This window comes from Salvelinus fontinalis, chromosome 21 (assembly GCF_029448725.1).
Source record: "Salvelinus fontinalis isolate EN_2023a chromosome 21, ASM2944872v1, whole genome shotgun sequence".
NCBI classification, from domain to species: Eukaryota; Metazoa; Chordata; class Actinopteri; order Salmoniformes; family Salmonidae; genus Salvelinus; species Salvelinus fontinalis.
Window position 1 is genome coordinate 16,602,924 of NC_074685.1, and position 20,608 is coordinate 16,623,531.

Sequence of the window (20,608 nt, forward strand, 5' to 3'; positions counted from 1 at the left end):
CATTAACCGGTGTTTTAAGTCCTCCAGACCCAAACTTCTGCTGAGGCCTTTGGAAAGATGCCCCCCAAAAAGGTGACCTACTATTCCTAGGAGTAAAGTTATTCTTATGGTACATATCACTGTTTGACTCAAAATGGCTTTTATGTGTTAGCCTGTACTCATCTGCAAGGATTGCTGCATCACTTGGAGACTTAACTTTACGTTCATTCATGTATGTAGCAACCTGGTCAGGAACCGAATTTTTGAACTGTTCTAACACAATCAAATTAGACAGACCCTCAAAAGTACTAACTTCAGAAGCTGTACACCAACGATTAAATGCAGAAGTTAAATCACAAACAAACTCAGAATAGGTTTGTGAATCTAACTTTTTCCTGTAACGAAAACGTTGACGATATGCCTCTGGCACAAGCTCGTAGACCTTCAGAACTGCTGATTTAACTTTAGCATAAACTTTACTGTCAGCTACACTCAGTGCTGCAAAAGCCTCACGTGCTTTACCTGTAAGTACACATTGCAACAACATAGTCATGTCCAAATCTGACCAAGCTCTAGCTTCCGCAATACGCTCAAATAAAGTAAAGTATGTGTCTGGATCTGACTCATCAAATTTAGGCAACAAACGAAGATTCTGTGAAACATCAAACTGTGGTAGTCTTTCCGGTCTATTAGCATTTCTCAATCGCTCTATCTCTAATTGCATTTGCATTTGCTCTAATTGCATTTGCAACAGTTCCCTCTGCTGCTCAAAAGTTAATGAAGGGCTAGCCTGAAAACTTGCACCCTCACTACTAGCAGACTGACCGCCAAAAACACCCATTTCCCTAAGACCCTGCTTTAAGCTAGTTTTAACAGTCTCTTTAATTTTTTTATCAACAATCTCAATCTGATAATGTTCAGCAATTTCAATTAACTGCTCCTTAGTACACAACTCTAAGGCTACCTCTGAAGGAGCTTGAACAAAACTACACAAAATGGAAGACATTTTCCTCAACCAATACAACTATTACAAAATGCTCAAAAAAACACAACTCACCTGCTGTCAATCTGGGTTCAAGGACAGGAGCCACACCCCACTATCCTCCAAAAACTACTAACTAACTGGCCCTGGTCTTCGTGCAGTCACATGTGGTGGGGTTTTATGCACACAAAACCAGTGGAGTGGAAAAGACAACCAGAAACTGGCGGCCCTCCCATAACCACGGAGGTGCTCCCGAGCCGATGTAGGGGAAACGGGAAAGGGATGCTCTACCCACGTTCACTGCCACCTAAAACAAAAACACCACAAGCCTCCTATTGACACTTGCTGATATGCCTGAACAGGAGAGGACTCCCACCTGAACAAAACCCAGAAAAACACAGAGTGAATTGCTTAGCTACCAAGCTAACTGAACCAAAAGAACACATGGCTCTCAACTCTCTCTTAAACAAAATTTGGCCCAACCAAAACATCCACTCAAACAAAAAAAATTGTCAATCTGAACTAAACTAACCCAAGTTAACTACTATCCCGGACGAGTCCCCACTTGTCACAAGCCGGCTCATAGCCTGTGACAAAAATGAGGGGACACGAACAACAGGTATAGGCCAATTTAAAAGTGTTCTTTATTATTAAACAAACTATTAACTTTAAACTAAGAAACAGGAATGAGGTGTGGAAGTATCAGAATGTAAGGTGTATGTAAAGTGCATGGGTGCATGAATATGTGTGTGTGAACATGACTGAGTGAAAACTATGCAAAACTAAAAAGGAACAAACAAATCATGAGCATACCTGGAGGAGCAGAGAGGGAGAGAGAGCAAGAGTGATTAGTGACAGCTTTATACCCTGAGCCCAGGTGGCTCCAATCACTAACGACCCTCCTCTGCCTGCAGGAGGAACCGCCCCCTGCACTGCAGAGGAGGAGCCGTGACAATATGAACTGTAACTCTGTAAAGTCAATGAAATTGTTGCAGGTTGCATTTATATTTTTGTTCAGTATAATTGATTAAGTGTCTTTTTCTTTGTAGAATGTTGACAGCTGTGTAGAACACATTGTATTGCTAAGATGTTAAAACTTAACTTAATAGCTACACTCATAACACAGGATAAACTTTATCCCTCATGCTGGCCCTGACCAAACCGGTAAGTTGGCCCTCACTATAGCTGCACTTCTCCACATGGCCAGACTTCTAGTGGTCTTCTCCCCTTTCAATGCTCTTATGTTCATCCTTGAAAATGCCATAAGATCTGAAATAGACACCAAAGTCGACATACTGTACAAACAATTATCTAGGCTAAATTTAATGTTTTTAAGTATTTCTTTGTTGTAGTGTGGACAGTAACATTAGTTCTATCTTAAAAATAATACTTTGAGGAATACGTTTTAATGTATTTGTTTTATTTTTATGTTCAGTTCATATATTATAAAACTATGCATTTAGGTGTCTGTAATAGAATATACTTGTTAAAAATGTATGTAGACATTAATGAATTAAATGCATTTCTTCTATAGCTTTCAAAATCTTTTACAATGGCGTACCAAAATGGCTCCTCCTGTTAGTCATCTACGGTTAATACTTATAATTGTATAGGTGTGCGTTTCTTTTTCTTCTAAATGCATATAATTGTACCACACCCCCAAGACTGAAATCCTTTTTTTTAATGAGCAGCAGAAAAACACAGCAGCAGAGTTCAATCGCTACATGCCGCGTTCATATGCTGTTCACTAGGAGTTTCCTAGTTCCGACTAGCACGTGAACGCGGCATCAGTGCATAAGTTTATCATGTGCGTCAAATTTATATGCCACATTTCTACAATACAACACAGAATTGAGAGAAACAACAGCATTGCAATGCAAACTTTTATTAAGACTGATGAGGGAAGCTCTCATTCTTTCTATTTGAATCCATGAAACAAAGATTGCCTTAGTGGAATGATGATCATTTGCTGCTATTCACTCACTCTCTCTACTTTCCCCAGGTTCACTCTTCTCAGTCGTTTGACAGCCTCAGAAAGCATCTTCTTGTTTTGAGATTGCTCCCTCTTCATTATCTCAATTTTATTCTTCAGTTTCAGGTTTTCCAAGTAGAAATCCTGAGTGGAAAATCAACATGTAGAGAATACAAGTTAAGAATATACATTGCTGTTATAAAATCTATATTTTTCACTGACAATGTTGCTCAGACAAAATGCATGTGAGGTGAGCTGCAGTGTTCACATTTAAACCCTGACTGGTGATACATGGGGAAGATCTCTACCTCTTGGCTCTGGTAGATATTCACAGAGTCACTCTGAGAACGCCTCTCTTGGAGCCTCAGAAGATGACAGGCACTGATGGTAGATGAGAGATGCTTGATGTACTTCTGGTTCACCTGAATCAGAGTGACATCAAACAGCACCAGTGTGAGATAAAATTATGAAAGGAAAACTGAGCACTGCTTTAATCACGTGAGCATAACATCTCAAATGTGGTTTGGGGAAAATATTAATAATCATAATATTGAAACCTGTGGCATTTCAATTCCCCCTTGGGGACCACTAACAATACATTCAAATTCCGAAGGACTCACTGCTGACTGTGACGTGGGATTGGAGTTGTTGTTGTGGCACTCCTGTAGTAGCCTACTCATCTTATTGGTCATTGTCTTCCCTTCTGATATCAGTCTCTGCAGGTTGATGCAATCATCTTCCTGGCCAGTGACATTAGGGCTCTTGTCATTTGCCCACAGTGAGGATAGGCTACTGTTCAATAAGGATGGGACCGAGTCATCTATGCTGGAGGTAAGGCTGCTTTGTGAGAGGTTGTCATTGTCCTTCTTGGCATGATCTCTTCTCCCTGAATAATAAAAACACTTGTGATAGTCACTGAATTTAGTTGAATTTGCCATTCAAGTCAACCAATGTGTTGATTTTCCTAAGCAGAAACCTATCTTTGACAGCTAATTTGATTACTAGTGTTACATTTACTGCATGTAATCTTGATGGTGATATGAGGGACATAAAGCCATTTCAATGAAGCTTCGATTGAAAATATGCTGCCATTTCTTTTTACGCCATCACAATACATAATGATCACTGAGACATTTCACAGTTCTTACTTGTACCTGAAGGACTGCTCCTGCTTGAATGTCTGGATGCTCCACACTCCACATAGTTGATAATCTTTGGAGGGCACTCGGGCCAACCAGAATGCTCAGGGTGTTTCTCCTCTGTGGCTTTAGTCTGTATTGTGTCCTTATCGGCAAGCTGTGCTCTGATTCGCTGGATCTCAGAGAGGAGTTGATTTAGCTTGGGGTTGTCCGAGAGACCGCCTCCAAACTCTGATGCTGGATGAAAGTGTAGCAACTCAACAGAATCAACATCACATCTTTATTTTTTTTATTTCACCTTTATTTAACCAGGTAGGCTAGTTGAGAACAAGTTCTCATTTACAACTGCGACCTGGCCAAGATAAAGCATAGCAGTGTGAACAGACAACAACACAGAGTTACACATGGAGTAAACAATAAACAAGTCAATAACATAGTAGGGAAAAAAAAAAAAAAAAGAGAATCTATATACAATGTGTGCAAAAGGCATGAGGAGGTAGGCAATAAATAGGCTATAGGAGCAAATAATTACAATTTAGCAGATTAACACTGGGGTGATAAAGAGATACTGGTGTGCAAAAGAGCAGAAAAGTAAACAAATAAAAACAGTATGGGGATGAGGTAGGTAAATTGGGTGGGCTATATACCGATGGACTATGTACAGCTGCAGCGATCGGTTAGCTGCTCAGATAGCAGATTTTTAAAGTTGTTGAGGGAGATAAAAGTCTCCAACTTCAGAGATTTTTGCAATTCGTTCCAGTCGCAGGCAGCAGAGAACTGGAAGGAAAGGCGGCCAAAATTAGGTTTTGGCTTTAGGGATGATCAGTGAGATACACCTGCTGGAGCGCGTGCTACGGGTGGGTGTTGCCATCGTGACCAGTGAACTGAGATAAGGCGGCGCTTTACCTAGCATAGCCTTGTAGATGACCTGGAGCCAGTGGGTCTGACGACGAACAAGTAGCGAGGGCCAGCTGACTAGAGCATACAGGTCGCAGTGGTGGGTGGTATAAGGTGCTTTAGTAACAAAACGGATGGCACTGTGATAAACTGCATCCAGTTTGCTGAGTAGAGTATTGGAAGCTATTTTGTAGATGACATCGCCGAAGTCGAGGATCGGTAGGATAGTCAGTTTTACTAGGGTAAGTTTGGCGGCGTGAGTGAAGGAGGCTTTGTTGCGAAATAGAAAGCCGACTCTAGATTTGATTTTGGATTGGAGATGTTTGATATGAGTCTGGAAGGAGAGTTTGCAGTCTAGCCAGACACCTAGGTACTTATAGATGTCCACATATTCTAGGTCGGAACCATCCAGGGTGGTGATGCTAGTCGGGCGTGCGGGTGCAGGCAGCGCCCGGTTGAAAAGCATGCATTTGGTTTTACTAGCGTTTAAGAGCAGTTGGAGGCCACGGAAGGAGTGTTGTATGGTATTGAAGCTCGTTTGGAGGTTAGATAGCACAGTGTCCAAGGAAGGGCCAGAAGTATACAGAATGGTGTTGTCTGCGTAGAGGTGGATCAGGGAATCACCCGCAGCAAGAGCAACATCATTGATATATACAGAGAAAAGAGTCGGCCCGAGAATTGAACCCTGTGGTACCCCCATAGAGACTGCCAGAGGACCGGACAACATGCCCTCCGATTTGACACACTGAACTCTGTCTGCGAAGTAGTTGGTGAACCAGGCAAGGCAGTCATTAGAAAAACCGAGGCTACTGAGTCTGCCGATAAGAATATGGTGATTGACAGAGTCGAAAGCCTTGGCCAGGTCGATGAAGACGGCTGCACAGTACTGTCTTTTATCGATGGCAGTTATGATATCGTTTAGTACCTTGAGCGTGGCTGAGGTGCAGCCGTGACCGGCTCGGAAACCGGATTGCACAGCGGAGAAGGTACGGTGGGATTCGAGATGGTCAGTGATATGTTTGTTGACTTGGCTTTCGAAGACCTTAGCTAGGCAGGGCAGGATGGATATAGGTCTGTAACAGTTTGGGTCCAGGGTGTCTCCCCCTTTGAAGAGGGGGATGACCGCGGCAGCTTTCCAATCCTTGGGGATCTCAGATGATACAAAGGAGAGGTTGAACAGGCTGGTAATAGGGGGTGCGACAATGGCGGCGGACAGTTTCAGAAATAGAGGGTCCAGATTGTCAAGCCCAGCTGATTTGTATGGGTCCAGGTTTTACAGCTCTTTCAGAACATCTGCTATCTGGATTTGGGTAAAGGAGAAGCTGGGGAGGCTTGGGCGAGTAGCAGCGGGGGGGAGCTGTTGGCCAAGGTTGGAGTAGCCAGGAGGAAGGCATGGCCAGCCGTTGAGAAATGCTTGTTGAAGTCTTTGATTATCACGGATTTATCGGTGGTGACCGTGTTACCTAGCCTCAGTGCAGTGGGCAGCTGGGAGGAGGTGCTCTTGTTCTCCATGGACTTTACAGTGTCCCAGAATTTTTTGGAGTTAGAGCTACAGGATGCAAATTTCTGCTTGAAAAAGCTGGCCTTTGCTTTCCTGACTGACTGCGTGTATTGGTTCCTGACTTCCCTGAACAGTTGCATATCGCGGGGACTATTCGATGCGATTGCAGTTCGCCACAGGATGTTTTTGTGCTGGTCGAGGGCAGTCAGGTCTGGAGTGAACCAAGGGCTATATCTGTTCTTAGTTCTGCATTTTCTGAACGGAGCATGCTTGTCTAAGATGGTGAGGAAGTTACTTTTAAAGAATGACCAGGCATCCTCAACTGACGGGATGAGGTCAATATCCTTCCAGGATACCCGGGCCAGGTCGATTAGAAAGGCCTGCTCGCAGAAGTGTTTTAGGGAGCGTTTGACAGTGATGAGGGGTGGTCGTTTGACCGCGGACCCGTAGCGGATACAGGCAATGAGGCAGTGATCGCTGAGATCCTGATTGAAGACAGCAGAGGTGTATTTGGAGGGCAAGTTGGTCAGGATAATGTCTATTAGGGTGCCCATGTTTACGGATTTAGGGTTGTACCTGGTGGGTTCCTTGATGATTTGTGTGAGATTGAGGGCATCTAGCTTAGATTGTAGGACTGCCGGGGTGTTAAGCATATCCCAGTTTAGGTCACCTAACAGAACAAACTCTGAAGCTAGATGGGGGGCGATCAATTCACAGATGGTGTCCAGGGCACAGCTGGGAGCTGAGGGGGGTCGGTAGCAGGCGGCAACAGTGAGACTTATTTCTGGAGAGATGAATTTTTAAAATTAGAAGTTCTAACTGTTTGGGCATAGACCTGGAAAGTAGGACAGAACTTTGCAGGCTCTCTCTGCAGTAGATTGCAACTACTCCCCCTTTGGCAGTTCTATCTTGACGGAAAGTGTTATAGTTGGGTATGGAAATCTCAGAATTTTTGGTGGCCTTCCTAAGCCAGGATTCAGACATGGCAAGGACATCAGGGTTGGCAGAGTGTGCTAAAGCAGTGAGTAAAACAAACTTAGGGAGGAGGCTTCTGATGTTGACATGCATGAAACCAAGGCTTTTTCGATCACAGAAGTCAACAAATGAGGGTGCCTGGGGACATGCAGGGCCTGGGTTTACCTCCACATCACCCGAGGAACAGAGGAGTAGTAGGATGAGGGTACAGCTAAAGGCCATCAAAACTGGTCGCCTAGAGCGTTGGGGACAAAGAATAAAAGGAGCAGATTTCTGGGCGTTGTAGAATAGATTCAGGGCGTAATGTGCAGACAGGGGTATGGTGGGGTGCGGGTACAGCGGAGGTAAGCCCAGGGACCGGGTGATGATAAGAGAGATTGTATCTCTGGACATGCTGGTTATAATGGGTGAGGTCACCGCATGTGTGGGAGGTGGGACAAAGGAGGGATCAGAGGTATTAGGAGTGGAACTACGGGCTCCATTGCAAACCAAAACAATGATAACTAGCCTGAACAACAGTATACAAGGCATATTGATATTCGAGAGAGACATACAGTAAGGCATAAAGTAATCGCAGGTCTTGATTGGGAGAGCTAGCTAAAACAACAGGTGAGACAACAGCAGCTAGTCAGCTAACACAGTTATCTAGCAAGAATAACTGTAGATGGAGAGAAAAAGTGAGGGACCTTCTTGTATACATTACCAGTGGGGTTGACTGCAGCTGTCCTCATCTGCTTGGACCCTTGCATCTCCTCACAAAATGACTTGAGGAGCTCATTGCTGTTGGTGAGCTGTTTTTGATAGGCATCGAGTTCTCCCTTCAACCTTAGACAGTGAAATAAACTCACATCAAGTCTTCTATTTGTCTGTCAACATCTAACTCGATCAGCCTGAGAGCCAGTTCTGTTTTAGCCATCTGTTCTGCAGTACCGTTGTCAAGCCAAAGAACCTCTGCCCCAGGCTATAATTCAATGGAATACTAACAGTCAAGACTGGGATGAAGAAGTCTGGAGATTGGACTCCTACTATTTCCTATACTTATTATTACTTCCTCCAACCTGTCTATCTCTTCCTGTGTGGAGCTAAGTGAGCCTTCCAGGCTCCTGTTGTTGTCCTCAGAGCGTGCGAGCCTCTCTGTCAGCCTCTCTCTCTCCTCCCTCAGCATGTCACTCTCTCTCTGGAGCCGTGTGAGCTCACAGGCTGTCTCAACCAGAGACGCCTTCAGCCTCTCTGACTCAGCATGCACGCCTTGACATCAGAACAAAAGCATGTACAGTAACAGTTCACCCCTGATTATTCCCTCTGAACAGTCACGCAGTTAAGTGTGAAGGTAAGTATGCTCACCACTTGAATAACTAGGTAGTTATTGTAAAATAATTTGTTGGCTCATTAACTTTAGTGTAACTCCAGTTTTCGTGTAAATCTTTCATTTACATTAATGCATGATTTACGTGAAAGTCCAAAATAAGTTTGCATCTCAAGTTATGATTTGGCCCTAAATAAATAAATAATGATCCCTATGTCTGACTGACCTGGGTGGTTCTGGCCCATCTCTGTCCCTGCCTGCTGGGCTCCAATCTGAGTTGCTGCCTGCTGGGCCTTATGGTTCTTCAGATGCTCCTGAAGCCTCCTGTTTGCCTGGATGCTCTCCTCCAGACTCTGTCTCAGCCTCAAGATCTCCTGCAGCTGCTCCTTCATTTCTTCTTCCACTGTGAGTGAGTTGGAAGGGGAGAAACTGCGTCCATCACCCCCCTCTCTCTGAGCCATAATGGATCTGCACAGGTCCAGTTGGCTACGCAGGGTCTTGTTGAGGCGCTTGCTAGCCCTCAGTCTGACCAGCAGACTGCCATTCCCCCTCTGCAAAAGTTGGAGACACCTCTCACACTTGGTCGGGCCAGCCTCGGTTGAAGGAACTGGGAAGAGTGAGGAAGAAATGAAAAGGGGAATGAGAGAGTAAGAGTCTTTATGAGTCTTTTACAATGACACTTCAGCTACAGACCACCCCAGACCACAGACAGACCACTTGAACTCACCTTCACTGTTCTCTGGGATGGTGTGGTTGTCAGGGTCTAGAGTCTCTCTCTGACAGGGATTAGTTCCCCCCCCCTCCCTTTGGACTGCAAAATGCTCCAGGCCCTAATCAAAAACACACAGTAAGATTGATAAGAGTAGGAAATTAGAAATGGGAACTGTAGATAATTGATTGAATTACAATATAATTGACCTCAGTTCTGATGGTCTACAGTACCTTGATGACTTGCTCCCTCTCAGTCAGGAGTCTAAGTTCAGAGACCTCTGAGCACTTCTCTTGCAGGGAGGCAGAGATCTGAATCTGTGCTGTGGATAGCTTCTCCTGCCTCTTCCCATAGTCCTCAAGCTCCAGCGTATGCTTGGCCAGAATCTGTCTGTGATGTTCTCTCAACTCCTTCAAAGAGAAAATAGAAATTAGTTTCTGGCAGCGTTGTCTCAACGTCTGTGGTTAAAGGAAAGAGAGGAGACAGAACCTTTTGGCCAAAGGTAGTGTATTATGCACAACTATATATGGTTCTGGTGGAATCTATTCTCGTTACCTTGAACATCTGTTCATTGATGGTGATGTAAGACATTAGCTTCTCTACTGTGAGTTTGTAGTTCGTCAGCTGTATCTCCTTGTCTGCCGTGCTCTGCATGAACAGCAGGTCCTTCTCTTTCAACATCTGATCCAGTTGCTCTAGTTTCATACTACTGTCCTCAGTCTGGCTCTGTAGTTTCTGTTCTGCCAGTTGATTTTCTAGCAACAGTTTGTCCTTATCGTCAGTGATCTGAGCCAAAATGTCCACAGTCTCCTTGAGTTTCTGTTCCAGCTGCTCCAACTTCCTGTCTCTGTCCTCCGCTTGACCCTGCAGTTTCCTGTCTGTAAGTTGATTGTCCTGCAGATATTTGCCAGTGGTATGAGACAAAATGTCCTCCATTTCCTTGAGTTTCTCCTCCAGCTGCTCCAACTTCCTGTTGCTGTCTTTAGCTTCACCCTGCAGTTTCTCAATTTCAAGTTGATGGTCTGTCATCTGTGTCTCCTTTTCCTGGGTTGTCTGAAGCAAAATGGCTTCTGTCTCTTTTAGCCTCTGTTCAAGTTGTTCCAGCTCTTTGTTGCTACCCACAGCCTGGCTATGCAACCGGCCAACCATGATCTGGGGAATGAGATGAGACAAACAGTCCAGAAATAGGTACAATACATTCCCCATTTTCATTCCACAACTAGAAATTACACTGTGAAATGGTAATTATATAAGAATGACCAAATAATTACTTAGAATTGTCACTCTACCTCTAGATCCTCTGAGTTCTTATTGACAACCTCCTGTAGCTGGGATATGATATAGTCTTTCTCCTGGAGCTCCTGGTCCAAGCCCTTCATCACTGACTCTAAAGACTACAGGAGAGAGACAGGAATAAGAATCCTGAAATGATATCTGATGTTCTATCACTTAACACCAGATGTATTGCAGTAGGTTGAGTACCTATATTATCAACTCAATGAGTCACATATGTGTAGAACATGGGTCTCCACTACACTGCAGTCACTTTAGAGTTATGCACTAAAGTTTTATATAGACAAAGAGTTACAAAATAACAGGTTCCTAGGTTTGAGACCCCTAGTCTACGTGACTCTTGTATAAGGACATACATTCCTTGTAGATTTGTCCTAAAATGCAGAACAATGAGGTTTCTGTTACCTTTAGCACTTGAGCATTGATACTGGTGGCAGACTGGATCTCTTCCACTGTGAGTTGGTGGTCAGTCAGCTGGCTCTGCTTATCTGCATTGGTTTGAGCCAACATGTCCTTTGTCTCTCTCAGTCTCTGCTCCAGTCGTTCTAGCTCCCTGTTGCTTTCCTCCATCTGGCTGTGGAACTGACCAGCCATGACCTGAAGAGATATTACCGGCAATATGACACAAACTCTGAATGAGATTAATTTGAACAATACTTTTTTTTCTCATGTTCAACTTCGCTAGGATGTTGTTGTTTCCTCCAAACCATTTTTAAATGCAACGTCCAGAATCTTCTGGGTAGCATTTTTGGGGAATATAGCATTTAAAAGCATAATTGTGTCCTCCTATACCTCCATGTCCTTGTTCTTCCTGTCCAGAGTGACCTGTAGGTGTGCAAAGGACCTGTCCTTGTCTTGTAGTGTTTGGCACAGGCTCTCCTCCAGCTCCTGCCTGGCTCCCTGCAGACGGTTAAACACATCCCTGGTCTGAGCCATCTCTATGTCTCGCTGTCGCATCAGAGCATCCACACTCTGCTCAACACAATACATTGTATTATTAATTAACATTCATAACATACAACATAAAAAAATTAAGATGAATGACATATGAATACAATTCAAAGTGATATATCACAGGGGAAATAGTTTCACCAGAGGGGTAGGCAAGTGAGGAAAACATACATTTATCAGATCTTGACAGCAAGACAGCTGATTGTTCCTATCTTGCAGATCGGTTAGCTTCTGCATCAGTAGAGACAGGTTTGAAGAACTGTCGTTTCCTTTCCCTTCAATGGCAGTGAGGATCTCATCCTTGGCTTGCTAGGAAAATATAGGGATTCTCTTATCAATTAACAAACCGCATTCCATATGTGGTTAAGTACTGGAATCACCACAATGTAACAGTATGCATTGAGGTAAAGTACATTTATAGCATCTTGGATGTGAGACAGGAGATCTTCTTGGGCAGGCGGGTGTGTTTGGATGTCCAGCAGAGCCTTCTGAAGACGCTCAATCTCCCTGTTGTTCTGCTCTACCACAGACAGCAGCTCTTCCCTGGCTCTCTGCACCAGAAAACATATAGCTATCAATCTACTCTATTTCTAACAAAAAACAAAGGTATGGAAATGTACAATGAGCAAAAGCTCCAAAGAATATGATATGTGTGACTGTGAATCTCACCTCAGAATTCTCTTTCACCTTTTCAACCTGCTGCTGAAACACTGATTCCTGATGGTGACCAGTGGTAATGTCAGGGCATGTGCACACATGGCCCTCCTGAGAAAGAGAATGTCAAAATAGGTTCCCTTTCACACTCCTGTGTATATTATCCAGTGAACACATTGACAGTCAATGGAAATTATATGATACCAATACGGTATGCTTTTTCATACAGTGCTTGCTTAGTTGATTCTGGCTTGTTGTAGACCTAATACCTGTAGCAATTTATCTTTTTCCTGCAGTGTGCAGTTAAATGTCTTTACGGCAGCTTCCAGCTCCTTCATATGAATCTCTTTCTCTGTTAGGAGGAAGTCTTTCTCTGCCATCTCTTCATTGGACTGTTCCAAAGCATCCTGGAGCTCCTGACAGACAAAGGAACAGTACTTGAACAGATAGAATAGTGATCTGCTTATCTATGCTGATAAAGCTAATTAGCTTATCAGTTCTTGAATTTCATGTATTTAAAAAAATATGTGAAAAATTACACAAACATGTCACAGGAGAAGTGAATAATTTAACTCCAGAATTGGAGAACATAGGACCTGGAGAGAAAAGGCGTTACCTTGGTCTTTGAGTCATATTTGACCTTCTCATTGGCCAGCTCATTCTCAAGAGTCTGGAGAAAAACCAACAACAACATACTCAGGGATGGATAAATAAGAGCTAAGCAATAGATGGATGGATCTACACACAATAGTTTTGGTCAGTGTATGAACAGCTGTGAGTTCTTACATGGATTGTATCCTCATGGCTAAACAGCAGATTGTTGAGGGTCAGCAGTTCTTTCTCCTTCTCCCGCAGACATGCCTGAAGCTGGCCTATCGTGTCTGTCACTCCATCGCTTGACTAAATGTGAAAAGGGACAGAGGTTAAAGATGGGTCAACTTGACATTATATAACCCAATTTACTCCATTACTCCAGCATTCATTTACATTTTGTTAATTTCGCAGACGCTCTTATCCAGAAAGACTCCAGAAAGGCAGTCAGCACATTCAACTAAGGTAAGTAAGTCAACCACAAAACAGTTATGTCGATGCCAGGGATTGAACCCAGAGCCTCATACATGCAAAGCATGCACTCTACACTGAGCTACATCTCCTTCTATGGATAGATGATATTCTTACCCGAACAGCTTTTTTCTTCTCACTATCTTTCTCATGTATTTTGCGGTTGAGTTTCAGGATGGCGGCTTCCTGCTCCTTGACTTTAAACTCACATTCAGCCAGCTGGAAATCCTTCTCTGCCATCACATCCTGCATCTCCTGAACAGTGAGTTATCAGCACCGTTATTATCATCATTATGACACAATTATTATAGATTTGGGACATATCTACTCATTCTCTGTTCCTGCAACAAACACACTGTACTACACTATATATACAAAAGTATGTGGACACCCCTTCAAATTAGTACATTTGGCTATTTCAGCCACACCCATTGCTGAAAAGTGTATAAAATCGAGCACACAGCCAAAATGAAAGATTCTCCATACACAAACATTGGCAGTAGAATGGCTTTACTGAAGAGCTCAGTGACTTTCAACGTGGAACCGTCATAGGATGCCACCTTTCTAGCAAGTCAGTTCGTCAAATTTCTGCCCTGCTAGAGCTGCCCCGATCAACTGTAGGTGCTGTTATTGTGAAGTGGAAACGTCTAGGAGCAACAACGGCTCAGCCGCGAAATGGTAGGCCACACAAGCTTGGCCTACAGGCCACACAAGCTCACAGAAGGGGACCGCTGAGTGATGTCCTCGGTTGCAACACTCACTACCGAGTTCCAAACAGCCTCTGGAAGCAATGTCAGCACAATAACTATTCGTTGGGAGCTTCATGAAATGGGTTTCCATGACCGAACAATCGCACACAAGCCTAAGATCATCATGTGCATTGCCAAGCGTTGGCTGGAGTGGTGTAAAGCTCGCCGCCATTGGACTCTGGAGCAGTGGAAAACAGTTCTCTGGAGTCATTAATCACGCTTCACCATCTGGCAGTACGACGGATGAATCTGGGTTGGCGGATGACAGGAGAATGCTACCCAAGTTTGGTTGAGGAGGAATAGTGGTCTGGGGCTGTTTTTCATGGTTCGGGCTAGACCCCTTAGTTCCAATGGAGGGAAATCTTAATGCTACATAATGCAATGACATTGTAAACGATTCTGTGCTTCCAACTTTGTGGCAACAGTTTGGAAAAGGCCCTTTCCTGTTTCAGACAATGCCCCCGTGGACAAAGCCAGGTCCATACGGAAATGGTTTGTCGAGATCGGTGTGGAAGAACTTGACTGGCCTGCACAGAGCCCTGACCTCAACCCCATCGAACAACTTTGGGATTAATTGGAATGCCGTCTGCAAATCAAGCCTAATCGCCCAACATCCGTGTCCGACCTCACTAATGCTCTTGTGGTGAATGGAAGCAAGACCCCGCAGCAATGTTCCAACATCTAGTGGAAAGCCTTCCCAGAAGAGTGGACTTTTGGTTATGTAGTGTATGTGAATGATAACTTTTGTTTTTGATTGGGCCAATATGTAATTTGATGCTTGATTTGATCTTGAATTTTGGATTTTGTGTCTCATTCCACCTTCATGTATCTGTCATATTTCCTCTTCTCTCTGCCATGATCCTGTTCCAGAGCCTGAGAAATAAAGGTTTTAAAGGTTAATGACTGACACACACACACAAACACATGCAGACACAGACACAGACACAGACACACACACTGACCTGCAGGTCCATCTCTCTCTGAGCAATGAGAGATGACAGCTGGCGGTCAGGGTCAGCTGATGGCTGGTCTCCGCTACCCTGGCCAGCACTACTGTATCTCAGCTGGTCTATTAGAGCCTCCTGGGACTTCACAGACGCCTGCAGCTGCTCTATCAGCCTGGGAGAAAGTGAGGGACATAGAGAGAGAGATAATGAAAGAAGAAGAGGGAGATAATTAGAGGGAGAGAGAGAGTACAATCCTGTAACAGTTAAGGACAAACTTAATGCATTGTGATTCCATGGAGGGAACAGATAAACCTAAGGAGATCTCCAGTCTCTCCTACCAGTCTCTCTCCTCCAGCAGACTGAGTAGGTCCTGGAACTTCTCCGGGTTCTGGTCTGGTTCCTGTTCCTTGGATAGGGGGTCAGTCTGTGTGGGTGCATCGAACTGGGAGTGTTCAGGCTGGGTGGGGGTGTCCAACTGGGAATGGTCAGTCTTTGTGGATATGTCAGATTGGGAGTGAACCTCCCCCTGAAGCTCCTTCTCCATCTCCAGGCAATGCGTCCTCTCCTGCTCCAACATTGTTGGCAGCTTCCCCACCTCCACTCTGGATGAATCCAGATCCTGGAAATAAATGGGAATGATATTCAGCAAATCTTGGATGACATTGGAGAACACTTGGTTATGGAATACATCTTCAGCCTAAATGTGTTGTTCAGATACCTTCCCTAGCTGCTGGATCTTGGTGTTGTAGTACTCTCGGAGCTGCTCCATCTGCTCTGGGTAATCTTGACTAGATCATACAAACCACAGGCAGATTAGATACAATACCAGCCAATATGATATCTAGTCAGTCAAAATGAAAGGTTCTCGGCTAAACTTACAGTGCAAGGGCAGAGACCCTCTGCAGCTCCTTCATTTCCTCTTTCAGTGTTTCAACCTCTACCTTCAGGTCAATGTTCTGTGTTGAGACAAAAACACATGTAGTTATATAGTAGGCCTACCTGTACAGTATTCCTTCAAAATAGTTACATGACTGTGCTGTTCATGGCTTTGTTGAGATCCGTCTCTGATCACTCACTGTTTTGTACATTTCCTCAACAGAGTCATCACACCTCTGCTGCAGCCGCTCCTCGTAGAAGAAGATGCGGAGTCTGAGGTTGAAGTTGTCCTTCTTTAGGTCAGAGATGATCTGAGAACAACAGTGTGAGCAGGAATAGTAGTGTTGGACCAGAGTTACATGTACTGCCTATCTATGGCTCTGGTGAGGCCTATTTAGAGCAGCATTTTTGAATGAGTGGTAAGAAGTCTTTTGAATTCATGGCCCCATCTTAAACGACTAAATGTAATGAAGCCTTCATAAACCCTTTATAAGTCGCATATATAAATGCTTTAGAAGTCACAAATAAGCAAATGTCATGCTATAAATGTTGGTAAAAAGGTTGTCACTATTGGCAAAGCACCAGATCACTTGTTATATCATCCATCCTTAGTTCTTTGCTTATAAATAATTTGTGAAGCATTTATCTAGTCGTGCTTATGAAGACGATTATACAAACAGGCTAGTCGTCATGTAGGCTAGTGTAGGCCGACGGTCCGCCCCTAGGTGGTGAGGTTAGGCACCAACGCATCTGCCACACTGACCCTCAACACAGGGGTCGTGCTTAGTCCACTCCTGTCCTCCCTGTTCACCTACGACTGCGAGCCAGGCCTAATCAACCCAACATCAGTGCCTGACCTCACTAATGCTCTTGTGGCTGAATGGAAGCAAGTCCCCGCAGCCATGTTCCAGCATCTAGTGGAAAGCCTTCCCAGAAGAGTGGAGGCTGTTATATCAGCAACGGGGGGACCAACACCATATTAATGCCCATGATTATGGAATGAAATATTCAACGAGCAGGTGTCCACATACTTTTGGTCATGTAGTGTATCTACCTCAATTACCTCGTACCCCCGCACATCAACTCTGTACTGGTACCCTGTGTATATAGCCAGGTTATCATCGACTCTTTACTGGTACCCTGTGTATATAGCCAGGTTATCATCGACTCTGTACTGGTACCCTGTGTATATAGCCAGGTTATCATCGACTCTGTACTGGTACCCTGTGTATATAGCCAGGTTATCGTCGACTCTGTACTGGTACCCTGTGTATATAGCCAGGTTATCATCGACTCTGTACTGGTACCCTGTGTATATAGCCAGGTTATCATCGACTCTGTACTGGTACCCTGTGTATATAGCCAGGTTATCATCGACTCTGTACTGGTAGCCTGTGTATATATCCAGGTTATCATCGACTCTGTACTGGTACCCTGTGTATATAGCCAGGTTATCATCGACTCTGTACTGGTACCCTGTGTATATAGCCAGGTTATCATCGACTCTGTACTGGTACCCTGTGTATATAGCCAGGTTATCATCGACTCTGTACTGGTATCCTGTGTATATAGCCAGGTTATCATCGACTCTGTACTGGTATCCTGTGTATATAGCCAGGTTATCATCGACTCTTTACTGGTATCCTGTGTATATAGCCAAGTTATCATTACTCATTGTGTATCTATTATTACTTTTATTATCACGTGTTTAACTTTTATCTTATTTCTCTATTTTCTTTCTCTCTGCATTGTTGAGAAGGGCCAGTAAATAAGCATTTCACTGTCCGTTTACGAAGCATGTGACTGCTGTGTCTGCACCTGTGTTATCTCCTTCATGGTGAATGGTCCATCAGTGGTCTGCAGGTCCAACTGCCCCAGCTCTTCTGTGAGGTCCATTTTTTAACGCTCTGCTGACAGTTTGGTTTGACCTAAACACGGCCTGGTCTGGTGTTTAGCAAAAAGTAGAAACCAAGAAGTGAAAAAAGTAACCATGAGAATTCCACATAACATGATATCTCATGTATAATCGTTTCTATTTGGAGTATTTCACCTGTTTAGAGCAGCAAAACCATGTTCATATTTGATTTGAATATATCTGCTCCTTCTGACCATCAATGAGACCAGTGCACGTTCTAGAACTCGGTAAATCATTTGATGCCTGACTGATGTGATGTAACAATTGTCTCCTAGGTAACAGCATGAAGCTTCTACATTCCTTAAAAGTGATAGCTATCATTAACAAACTTTCCCACCTTCTTTGATATCATCAGCGAGGATGAGGAGAAGGAATATATTTTTCAACTGTTTCAAGATTTGACTGATGTATGCAGTGGTGATTTTAGTATGTAAATCTTGGTGTACAGTAATTTTTTTCGATGCATGTCAGCAAAGCCACTACACAACACAATACATGAATTGCACTATAACGGTGACAAACGGTGCCCACAAACTGTTCGGGCCTACATAAAGCTGTTCGAACAGCAGAGCCCCAACAGCAGTCCCAACACCTTACCACTGCCACACCGGGCTATCAGCGGAGCCTTGTCTGGCAGCGAAACAGTTCATTCAGCCTCATTTACTGCCTTGTAAAAAAACATAGCTGATATGGCTGACTTGCTTAAACAACCTCTTATGGCTGCTGTCTCGATATCGGGACCAATATGACAACAGCCAGTCCAAGTGCAGACCGCCAAATTCAAACAACAGAAATCTCATAATTAAAATTCCTCAAACATACATGTGTCTTATATCATTTTAAAAGGTAATCTTGTTGTTAATCCCACCAAAGTGTCCGATTTCAAATAGGCTTTTCAGCGAAAGCACAAAACCAAAAATAATCACAGCCATTTCCCCCAGCTAAATATAGCTTCACAATAACCAGAATAGAGATAAAATGAATCACTACCCTTCGATTATTTTCATCAGATGACACTCATAGGACTTCATGTTACACAATACATGCATGTTTTGTTTGATTAAATTCATATTTATATCAAAAAATCTGAGTTTACATTGAGGCTACAAGATTCACTAAATGCAAAAACATCAAGTGACTTTGCATAGCCCATCGTTTCAACATGAATACTCATCATAAATATAGATGATAATACAAGTTATACACATTGAATTATAGATATACCTCTCCTTAATGCAACCGCTATGTCAGATTTCAAAAAAACTTTACGGAAAAATAATTGCATGCTATAATCTGAGACGGCGCTCAAAGTAGCATACCACAGTTGCAAAGATAGCGTCACTATAAACAATAAAATACATGATAAATATTCCATTACCTTTGTTGATTAGGATCAGAAAGCACACCAGGAATCCCAGGTCCACAATAAATGTTTGTTTTGTTCGAAAAAATCCGTTATTTATGTCCAAATACTTTCTTTTGTTAGCTCGTCTGGTTTACATATCCAAACGCTAATTCTGGTCAGCGTTATATCGGACAAAAACTTCAAAATGTGATATTACCGGTCGAAGAAACATTTCAAACTAAGTACTGAATCAATCATTAGGATGTTTTTAACATATAGCTTCAATAAAGTTCCAACCGGAATATTCCTTCTTGTCTGCGTGAGCAATGGAACATCAGTGCCTTGCATGAGGAAAAGACATAATAAGCGCATGGCTGCTTGATGGACACCTGACTGATTCTGCTCTCATTCTCTCCCACAACATCATAGAAGTCTTATTGGAATTTCTATTGATTGCTGACATCTAGTGGAACCCCTAGGCAGTGCAACATCAGTCATAACTCAATTAGATTTCTTAAAGGACAAGCTCAGATTTCTGACTTCCTGTTTTGATTTCAACTCAGGATTTTGCCTGCCAATATGAGTTCTGTTAATGTCACAGACATAATTCAAACAGTTTTATAAACTTTGGAGTGTTTTCTATCCAATACTAATAATAATATGCAAATATTAGGAACTATGACTGAGGAGCAGGCCGTTTGAAATGGGCACCTTTCATCCAAGCTACTCAATACTGCCCCTGCAGCCATAAAAAGTTAAACAAATGTGGTTTCTACTAGCAATTGAGATGTACAAACTATGGCAAACTGTAAGGGGACGACGAGCAGATAAAAGGCAATCCGTATTTTCGACTAAGACATTAATGAGCAAGCTAGGCTGGACATAGTCAATATAACTATTTGTTCAGCACTTTTGAAATGTACAGCGACAGAATTCAGAACATTGGCCATTCTTACAGTATTCTTCCTGTACTCCAAGTCAGAACCGTAGGATAAATAAAGGGGCCATATAAGCAGACAATGAAAGCTCTTACAATATTCAATGATTACATTTCTCTAAAACAGGCTATAGGCTACACCAAGTCAGAACAGTTGGCGAAATAATGAGGGGAAAAGGGACCAAATTATTAGGGTGAGGCATATGGGCTACTAACAACTTACTACACATCATACACTTAGTATTACTTTCTTAGCTACGGTATATATATCTCCCCTGGCATATTACATAATTTATGCAGCCGCATACAATACCTTTTTGGACTCACCTTGTGCTGTGCTCACTTGAACAGGAAGGTGGCGTGGCGGTCCTTTGTGGGCAACATTTGTTGTTAAACTTAGTCATCAAAGTCCGGGATTC

The 20,608-nt window shown here is 43.3% G+C and overlaps 2 protein-coding genes across 2 annotated transcripts; both read right to left on the minus strand.

Annotated features, from left to right (window-relative positions):
- Positions 1 to 8,927: 8,927 nt before the first annotated feature.
- LOC129819178 (interaptin-like) lies at positions 8,928 to 14,310 on the minus strand. The gene is made up of 14 exons (XM_055875731.1): positions 13,538 to 14,310; positions 13,145 to 13,258; positions 12,975 to 13,028; positions 12,628 to 12,774; positions 12,374 to 12,469; positions 12,118 to 12,255; positions 11,876 to 12,013; positions 11,546 to 11,725; positions 11,159 to 11,350; positions 10,750 to 10,854; positions 10,016 to 10,612; positions 9,694 to 9,870; positions 9,479 to 9,581; positions 8,928 to 9,358 (listed from the first exon to the last, which is right to left on the minus strand). Exons 1-14 carry the CDS (start codon positions 13,670 to 13,672, stop codon positions 8,928 to 8,930), a joined length of 2,607 nt encoding a protein of 868 aa, XP_055731706.1. The 5' UTR covers positions 13,673 to 14,310.
- Positions 14,311 to 14,768: 458 nt separating this feature from the next.
- LOC129818336 (CDK5 regulatory subunit-associated protein 2-like) lies at positions 14,769 to 18,029 on the minus strand. Its single transcript, XM_055874129.1, has 7 exons — positions 17,811 to 18,029; positions 16,193 to 16,303; positions 15,996 to 16,072; positions 15,835 to 15,904; positions 15,455 to 15,735; positions 15,132 to 15,288; positions 14,769 to 15,042 (listed from the first exon to the last, which is right to left on the minus strand). The coding sequence occupies exons 1-7, from the start codon at positions 17,886 to 17,888 to the stop codon at positions 14,980 to 14,982; spliced, it is 837 nt and encodes a 278-aa protein (XP_055730104.1). The 5' UTR covers positions 17,889 to 18,029; the 3' UTR covers positions 14,769 to 14,979.
- Positions 18,030 to 20,608: the final 2,579 nt, after the last annotated feature.

Coding starts and splice junctions, on each gene's coding strand:
- LOC129819178 (XM_055875731.1), bottom strand. CDS start 13,672: ATGCAGGATGTGATGGCAGAGAAGGATTTCCAGCTGGCTGAATGTGAG. Junction 12,775..12,974: donor AATATGACTCAAAGACCAAG/GTAACGCCTTTT, acceptor TTTGTCTGTCAG/GAGCTCCAGGATGCTTTGGA. Junction 9,359..9,478: donor CATCCCAGAGAACAGTGAAG/GTGAGTTCAAGT, acceptor CACTCTTCCCAG/TTCCTTCAACCGAGGCTGGC.
- LOC129818336 (XM_055874129.1), bottom strand. CDS start 17,888: ATGGACCTCACAGAAGAGCTGGGGCAGTTGGACCTGCAGACCACTGAT. Junction 15,905..15,995: donor AGGGTCTCTGCCCTTGCACT/GTAAGTTTAGCC, acceptor TGTATGATCTAG/TCAAGATTACCCAGAGCAGA. Junction 15,289..15,454: donor CTGCTGGAGGAGAGAGACTG/GTAGGAGAGACT, acceptor ACTTTCTCCCAG/GCTGATAGAGCAGCTGCAGG.